Source organism: Macaca thibetana, chromosome 6, assembly GCF_024542745.1.
Source record: "Macaca thibetana thibetana isolate TM-01 chromosome 6, ASM2454274v1, whole genome shotgun sequence".
NCBI lineage: Eukaryota > Metazoa > Chordata > Mammalia > Primates > Cercopithecidae > Macaca > Macaca thibetana.
Window position 1 is genome coordinate 61,026,014 of NC_065583.1, and position 9,421 is coordinate 61,035,434.

General features: G+C 38.9%; 1 protein-coding gene across 2 annotated transcripts in view; it reads right to left on the bottom strand.

Moving 5' to 3' along the window:
- PRR16 (proline rich 16) overlaps positions 1–8,952 on the bottom strand; it is a 311,585-nt gene extending 302,633 nt beyond the window's left edge. For both annotated transcript variants that reach the window (XR_007726721.1, XM_050795120.1), the window contains exon 1: positions 8,531–8,952. Coding sequence is in view for 1 of the 2 variants with exons in the window: in XM_050795120.1 (XP_050651077.1) it covers positions 8,531–8,689 (159 nt within the window). In the remaining variant the exon portion in view is untranslated. The remainder of the gene's footprint in view (positions 1–8,530) is intronic.
- Between the last annotated feature and the right edge of the window lie 469 nt (positions 8,953–9,421).

Consider the following 9,421-nt stretch of genomic DNA (forward strand, 5'->3'; position numbering starts at 1 on the left):
TGTCGTCAGAAGTAAACAGAAAATAGTTACTTCAAGGGCAGATCATTAAGCTTATTCATATTTGCATCTTTTACTTTCTTTAGCATAGTGACTTACACATATCAATAATTCAATATGTCTTTCATAATTCATGTTAATGTCACACAGGAAAATAATAAAATAAAGAAAATTGCTGTTCTGGAATCAGTTTTAAGAAGAGAATATGCTTAATTTACATTGAGTTCTGAAAACTTTTTGTCCATCTATTTACTGATATACTATGGCACACATCATAAGAAACAACCAAATGAGAGAGTTAACCTTTAGACACACAACATCCTACAATTTTTGCAAAGTAGTGAATTATAAATATACTATCTATTTTCACACTGACATCACATTCTAAGAGAAATAAACTGTTGATACACCACTCATTTTTTTCCCCTACATAAAAAACATCAAACCACAGCCATCAGTATTTCTTTTTTTTCTTTTTGTAGAGCCAGGACTTTTAATTCTGAAAATTATGGAGCTGAACCTCAAACAATTAGCTAAAACTTCTAAAAAATAAAATGGCAATCAACCACTTGTTTTGTCTCTTTACCTGAGTCATCCCACCCACCCAAGATTCTCTGAACATGCGCAGGAACCACATTTGTGTGACATTTTGTTCCAGAAGAAATAATCCCAACTTTTTTTTCCTTCTTTTGAAGGGGTTTGTGATATGGGGGTAGGGGGAATATTAACAACCACTGATGCTAGAAGGCAATTGATTTGACTGATATTTTTTAACCCAATGTTTTTCTCTCATATAAACATACAGTTTGAAATCTTGAGATAAGATGTGATATTATGAAAGGGGTATATGCACACCAATATATCTGTTACCATTTGTGTGGTACTAGAGAAAGAACCTGTCAGAAATCATCAAATTTGCTTTTTCCAGACAAGGATGACATATGTTATCTGTAGCTGAAAATCTATTTATAGTGTCCTAAACATCATAACTGTTTCATTGAGCATAAGTATGTAATTTGCCAAATTTCAATTATTCTGCAAGTAAACATTTATCTCAAACACCAATCTGAAGTACCATTTGCAAAGTAGAAAGAGAGAAAACAAAGATGATGAATATAAATTCAGTCCTAACAATGTTAATATTTCTTGCCTGAAAGTGGGGTCTGGGAGTTTAAATCCTTTGGAATCCTCATGTCTTTCCTTTCTAAATAAATAAATAGCTTACCCCATATAAGCAAGACAACATTTGTCCTGAGCTGACAGACTACCTTGTGAGTCTACTTTGATTTGGATATTAGATATGTCTTTATTTTCTCATTTCAGTTAATGCTACTTTCTGGTTCTTGTTTAAAGACGAATTACTGCTGGCTTTGGGTTCCCAGTTCCTGTGGGAAACTTAATTCAGAGTCATTCTCCAAATGAACACTAACTTTTAACACAATAAAAACATTTCTATTCATAATATACTGGAAAAGAAAACAATTTTAGAATAAGGCCATTTCTTATACCCCTTATATGTGGGAGAGAGGAAGTGGTTTATAATCGACAGCACTAAAGTTAATACAAGAAATCAAATTATAATAAACATATGACATCATTAGCCAGTTCAACAATGTTGCTCCTAGTAAAGAATTCAACAAGATTCTCTAATTCTTCAGTCATAGCAGAAAACAAGAAAACTGTCAAACCCCAAACGTCTCAGAAAATTTAAGGATACTGTCTCTCTTCTAAGGTAATTTAACAGCAACAAAAGAGAATAATACATTCCAAATTATTTTTATTCATTTGAAACAATTATATACAATGGTAGATATCAACAAGCTTCCATACTAGTTGTTCCTTTATTTTCTCAGCCAGAATATTAAACAGCTATGTAATATTCTTATCAACATTTTTGTTGAATAAACTAAAGGTAATTAATCACAGCACCTCTTTATTCGCAAATTTTAAATTGCAAGGTCTAATTTACTCAGTATTAATTTTGTCTCAATACTGTTTTCTGCAACCCACAAAAACAATGACTGTTACCATGAAGTTAATAAACTACAGCAAGCCTTAATGAAATAACGAAATGGTTTATTAGCTTCACTCCCAATTTAAGAAACAGTGTCCACATATATACTGCTGCTGCAAGCAAAAATTTGTGAAAACTCCCTGGAAGACAGTTTGGCAACATGAATTGAGAATTATAAAGCTTTTAGATCCTTGACTTCTAAGAAAATGTTTAAAAACAATTAGGAAACGTGATAGAGCTTGGTGGTCAATGCTGTTCTCTGACACCAAGCTATCTGGCAATGAAACTTCACTTCTCCACTTACAAGTCAAGTGAGTTGGGCAAATGACTTAATATCTCAGACCTCAGATTTCTTATCTGTAAAATCGGCAATATTAGTAACTTCCTCATCTATCTGTTCTGAGAATTAGATAATTTAATATAGATAAAGGCACTGAGAAGAGTACCTGGCAGAGAGTAAGACCTCTGTTAGCTATTCATATTGCCAAAACTCCTCTTTCTAGTGATATTTAATAACCATGAAAAGCTGGAAATAAATAGACTATCCAACATTAAGAGAAGTATGAAGTAACTTACAGTAAATCTGTGTAATAGTTATGATCTATATTATTCAAGAAAGTAGAAAATGTCATTGTTTATAATCTATAACTTTGTATAACTTCATCTATGTTAAAATATGCATACAAAAAGACTAAAAGGAAATATAACAAAATGCTTAGTATATCTATTTTTACGTGGTACTACAGATAATTTTTATTTTCTCTTTTATATTTCTTTAGATTTTTGCAAACTTTCTATAATATTCATGTACTGCTCCTAACATCAGAAAAAATAAATTTGATTTTTTTAATAGTGCCCTTTGTTGTTTGTTAATTTTGTATTTGCAGCTTGATGTCAGTTATGTATATTTCAATCAGAGTTGCATCAGCGACCTACTGGAATTTTATTACGCGAATTCTCAAAAATTGACCCTGAAATTTTTCATAAACTATTCTACAGAAGGAAAGTTCTATAGTTTGGGAAAATATGTTTTGCTCCAACTTGCATTTCTATCTCTTTTTCTATATTTAGATATAAGTACCTGAGATCCTCAGAGAAGCAAGGGTGAAAATAACATAATTCAGGTAATAATGAAACCTATTAGACGGGCTTTATTATCTATGACTTCACTATTTCCTGAAACACATTGTCTATTACTTTAAGGTTGCTTGAATTTCTTATCAGCTAATCCTCTAAGTGTTGAATGTTTTAACTCATTGGAAATAGACAATGATGGATGATTACTGGCTATGTTTATGTTCTCAAAATTATTTTTGGTAACATGCTAGGCCATCATGCCTAAGTAAAGAAAAATTTTAGAGCATTTTAGCATTTGATAAATATACCACAATTTGGGGAGGTAGACTGTTGTATAAAGTAATAAAAGTATGACTATTGCTACAATTAAAAGAACTACTAAATTCTATTTATTCACAACTTTAGAACCTGGAAAATACTTTGGGGTGGACATGGTGGTTCATGCCTATAATTTAAGCACTTTGGGAGGCCTAAGCAGGAGGATGACTTCAAGACAGGTGTTAAAGACCAGCCTGGGGAACATAGCAAGATACCATCTCCACCAAAAAAAAAAAATTAAAAATTAGCCAGGCATGGTGGCGCATGCCTGTAGTCCCAGCTACTCAGAAGGCTGAGCTGGTAAGACTCCTTCAGCCTAAGAGATGGAGGCTGCAGTGAGCCAAGATCTCTATCACTGCACTACAAGCTAAGTGACAGGGCAAGACTCTGTCTCAAACAAAAAGAAAATACTTCCAAGATTATTCTCTATAATTTTTTCTTGTAATGAATTTTTTATGCATGGGCTCATTAACCAAAAAATACTCAGTAGGACTTTCCAGAACAACAAACTATAGAGTATCAAGTGGTTAAGACATTAAAAGAGGGAACATTTAAAAGTGAAAATATTTTTCAGATAATTGTTAATTCTGTTTTCATCAGTTCAAATCAGACTGTTTCCTATGGGTTTCGAATTTTTCAAAATTCAACTTAAATTTATTTCAGTTTATGCCACTATAAGACAAATTATGGGTGCTTTCCAGTCCATGGCAACAATGCTGACATACTTCTCATCAATGGAGATCCAGTCACTGAGTGATTCTAAGGCAACAACAAAACAACTTATTTTAACTTGTTCCTCCATTAGAGTCATGTCTACTCAGAGAGCCTCTCAAGAAATTATATATATAAATGTTTTTTCAACTCATACAGTAGCTTTGTTGCTTCAAATCATAAAAATAAACACTACAAGAAAAGCTCAAGGTTATAACAAGTCTAAACTAGAAGAGAATCCCGCTAAAGCTGCAATTAATTTTGTTTCCAGATAAAAGGCTGATTATTAGAGATTCCAGTGTCACTGTGACGAGTAAGATATGTGATCCCATATTAATACCTGAATGTAATGCAAAACAGTTTACCAGTGAGATCTTCATAAAAGAACAGGCATATTGCTACTCAAAGGCATTAGATTATTTCAGAAATATTTTAAAAAGCAATTGCCTTGTTTCTACATTTCATAGTGAAAAAGTATCACTCACACCTACTCTACCAGTTATGGTTAATTTTATCCCTAAAACTCTAGAGTTTCACTACTATTTTCTTTTTATTTTTTTTTTTTTCAATGTGTAGAAAAATGCAACGTGGATTACTCATGTAGTCCAAACCTATTTCCTTTTACCTTCTGACTATCTCTTAAAACCTAATTTACATTAAGAAAAAGAAGAATTCAAAATCTTCCTTTTTAACTCTCCATTTCTCCAAAAGACTCACCTTTAATGGAAATCTTCAATATTTAGTTACAACATTTGAACATGTTATCTCCTGTATATGGTATTGATCCATTCATGTTAATCATGACAAACTAAATCACCTGCAAATTTCTCAAAATTCATATATTTTAATCTTTTTAAGCTTCTTTCTTCATCAAAGACTTGCCATACTACTAAGTATGCAGCATGTATCATTTTATAAATCAACATATACTCATTCTTATTCTCAATTCTCGATTTCCCCAAGCCTGCAGTGAGAGTGGCCACTAAAGGCCACAATGCCTTTTGATAGCGCTGAGGTTGAAAGACAGTATAAATATATCCCTACCTAACCTTTGGAGCTCACTGAGACCAGAAACGATGCTTTATTCATCTTGGTGGCAATTAAAAAGGTGGTATTAGTACTTTGAACATGGTAGGTGCTCAATAAGTATACTGAATTATATTTAAGGCTTTTCCAATAAATTAATTGCATAGAAAACTAAAGGACCCATATTATTTCTGAAAAGTCAAATTGTTTGAGATTTTACTAAATTCTGACAGTAGAATAAGGCTGCTCTTGGACTTTCTAGAAAGCCTGTTCCTCTGCTTCTAATATATAATCCAATTATAACTGATTAAGCAATTAGAATGAAATAATCATAAAACAGATACCCAAAATAACAACTCATCTTGCTGAGCAGACTGGAGTTTTGTCACTATTTATTAAAGTGTTTCAAGCAACTACTATTATGTTTGAATCTATTCTACTACCTGAGTTTTCAGATGACTTAAGCCCAGAGAACTTCTATGAAGAAAAGCAATTTCAAAATAACCTCAAACCAAAGTTTAATATTGTTGGTGCAGAAATTATGCAAAAACAAAGAACAGAATTAAAGAAGATTGCATTTTAACTAGATATTTTTTGAAAGCAGAAAGAAAAAACAAATACTATGTGATGACTGACATAGTGATACAGTCATAACTACTTTTTTATTTTTAATTTCTGTCCCAAGTTAAGAAGAACTCACCGATAATTTATATTAAAATATATTATGGTCTAAAAGCATAGCATTGCCAATAAAGGAGTTAGAATTCTAAATATAGCAGTGTATATTTAACATGTACTCATTTTAAACTGCCAGAATATTGAATATGACAACTGATGAATAGCAACATTCATTTACAGAAACCAACAAGCTTTGTAATATACGAAGTTTTGTTATTTCTTTATCCAAAACTATACCAAAGACATGTTCACTCACATATGCAGGATTATCCTAAAAAGATACATGCTGGACAACTGCAAGATGTCATAGGTTAAACATGCCCTATAAATACTTTGTTCTCAAAATACTTTCCTTCGTATTATATGAATAGCCAATGTTTTGGGATTTGGCCATAGTAGGTACACTTCCTTGTGCAAATCTAGGATGATGATACCCCACAAAAGTAATTAACAATCACATCACATTATTTATCAGTCATAAATTTCAGTTTCATGGTGAGATTTTTACTCAAACAGATCCTTAAGGCAAACAAATATTCCAAAATGTTGAGTCAAAATTGTATCTCTAGATCTGTTATATATTTTCATCTACTGGGTTGTACAGTATCTCTGCTTTCTATTCCTCTTATAAACAACCTTTTTTTTTTTCACCTTAAAAAATCTTCAGTAATGAAGACACAGAAAGTGGTATCAACAGATTTCCTGATTTACATTTTTGTGATTCTACCCAATAACCACAGGGAGGTTGAAGATTTCACTACAGATCTACTTGATCTCTAAATGTCCATAAATAATGATGCAAAGTAAAACCAGGACCATGTGTAGTTTCTTGTCATTTATTCTGTGCAAAAAAAGTGAGTGGACTGGCATTATAACATAAGGAAGTATGGCTCACAGATGCAGAATTCTGCTTAACTACCTTTCTTTTAGTCTCAGCCTCATGATAACAGTAAATACGTTTCTGTGCCGCTGTAGGTTTTCTACATTCCCCATAGAAACCTTACCAATTATTAAGCACAATTCTGCCGAAAGGAATATGCCCAATTTCATTTTTTAAAACGCCATAATGTTTCAGATGAAAACACAGTCTGCCAAAGATGTCATATAAAAGAATAACAAAGAAAGGGACAGCATTTTTAGAATTGAATTTCAATGCATAACCCCACCATCTGTCAACCAGTTGTGAAGCAATAATCCTAGAAAAACCCTGAAAACACGAACAAGTTTTATCCCTGAATCTATATGAACAGCCACTCTCAGGACCTCAGTAGTAATTATGTTCTGTCTGCGGAGTAACCTACAGGAACGACATTTGCCATTGGCAAACTTAACCCTGGTGACGAATGGCCCATTTTACCAGACTTATATTAGGTAACAAATGCGGAGTTCAGTTCATAGAGGTAATGGGGGGAGGGAAGGAAGACGACGGGGCTCTTGAAATTTGGTTTGGAAATTGAAATCTCTAGAGGCCAGTCATCCAAACAACCCTCAGTCTCCTCCCCCTTGGCTTCAGAAACAGGATTACAATTTTGGACCTAGACTGCGCCCCGCCCCTTCTTTTCCCGCTGCAGCCACCACCACCTTCGAAGTTCCAGTCTTAGCTCTCACGCAAGCGGAGCTACGGACTCCCTCACCGAGAACCGCACCAGGAGCCCATTCAGTAGTGAGCGGCGCGCTGGGACTCTGCCACCAGCTCCGCGACGCCGCCGGCAGCCAGCCTGGCTCGGGAGACCCCACCCCTCCCAGCCCGGCCCCCGCCCCCGCCCGGAGCCGCCGCCTGAGTTACGCAGCCTCAACCCTGACACCTTCCCTGCTTCTTTCCATCTGGATCACCTGGGGCTAGGGGCGGGCGGGAGTAGGGCTGAACATAAGTGAGACAGAGGAAAAGGGGGGAAGAACCGAAGCAGTCCCAGTTGCAGAGAGCCACGACGCCAGTGGCAAGACCCCGGCCACACACACACTCTCCTGCGCGTCCTGCTCCTCGGGTTCAGTGCCAAGTGGCGACAGGGTGGAAGGAAGGAAGGAGAGGTAGGGTGTCAGGAAGGCTCAGAGTTACTGGGAACGACATTCGGAGGAGAGCAGGGGATGCTTCAGAAACTGAGAAAGTGAGAAAGTCCCAGATCCTCTCCTTAGCCCCAAGGCTGCCAGCAGCCCGGGTCGCCTTCCCTGCAGCAAGGCTCAGGAGACAGGGAGGGGAGTCTGAGCAAAGCTTCCCCCAGGCTGCCCTCCCTGATCTGGCCCAGGGCCCAGAACCCGGCCCCTCTTCAGCCCCGACTTGGGGAGGCTGCCAGATAGGCAGCAGACTTGCGAAAGGACTCTGGGGAAGCAAGAGGGCAGGAGAGGAGCATCTTGCACGCTCCGGCCGGGCTGCTCACGACTTCCTCTGCCGACACACCCCCAGCTAACCCCCTCCGCCGTCGTCACACACACAGATTCAGAGACACGCGTGCGTTCACCCCTCCCACCAGCCCAGGTCCATCGATTAAAACACTAGTTGATTTCTTCCTGATAAAAAAAAAAAAAAAAAAATTAAAAAGTGCAACAACAACTCCTCTCAGGAGTACCCTGAGCAAAGAAAGTCCGTCTGCAGGCGCCTTTTCTGTAGTTTCCCAGGAGTTTGGAAATCTGGCGGTCCCTGCCGAAAATGGGAAGGGGACCCCGCAGGGGTCGAAGGGCGCCGAACTCCCTCCCCACCCCCGCGCCTCTCACCTCCTTAAGTTCCTTGGCCACGTCCTTCAGGTCGCCCAGGACTAATTCCAGATCTTCCACGATGATCTTGATCTGTTCCTTCACCTTGGTTTTGGAGGCTGCCGGCGGTCCCTCGGCTGGACAGGACGAGGAGGGTTTCCCCTTAGACTTGGCTGACATTCTTTGGGGGCAAGCGAGGCAGGTCAGGACAGGCGAGCGAGCGGAGGCTGCTGCGTGCCCCCGTCCCTGGCGCTGCTACAACCGCTGCCGCCCCGGTCCCCCCACATCTTGGGCGCTCCCTGGGCAGCAGCGTGTGGCTGCGCTCCGCGCTCGGCCGGGCGGCCGCACAGTGGTGCTGCCATCAACTCCCGAGACGCGGCGCTCGGCGCGGAGCTGCAGACGGGCGAGCAGCGCGCCTGCGCCTCCTCCTGCCGCCGCCCGCCGCTCTCGCGCACACGCGCTCGCTCCCCGCCTGCGGAGAGGGGCGACGGACCGCGCGGCGCCCTGGCTGACGCTAGCAGTCCCCTCGACGTTGCCCTTCGAGATCTCTCCCAGACCACGTTGGCATCAAGGTGGGAGAAACAAGTCTGTGTCCTGCCCGCCACCTCCTCTTGGTTCTGAAATGTCCCCATCATCTCAGCCTGCTGTATGTCATCTCACAACTAGCCTGAATTCTTTCTGCTTCACTTGCTAGCAGGGACCTGGATCAATTCAGAAAGAACCACAGTGGGATCAGGAGTTGGAGACAGTCTGTAAAGTGGCCCTACAGATTTATCCAAACCCAAATGATGTCGAGAGGCCTCTAATCAATCTCTTGGTGACCTGCGAGTCAAACAAACTTTTTAACTTCTGCAGAAAAAAAAAAAAGGGGCGGGGGGGGAGGTACATAATAATAGCTATTGGTCATCTATT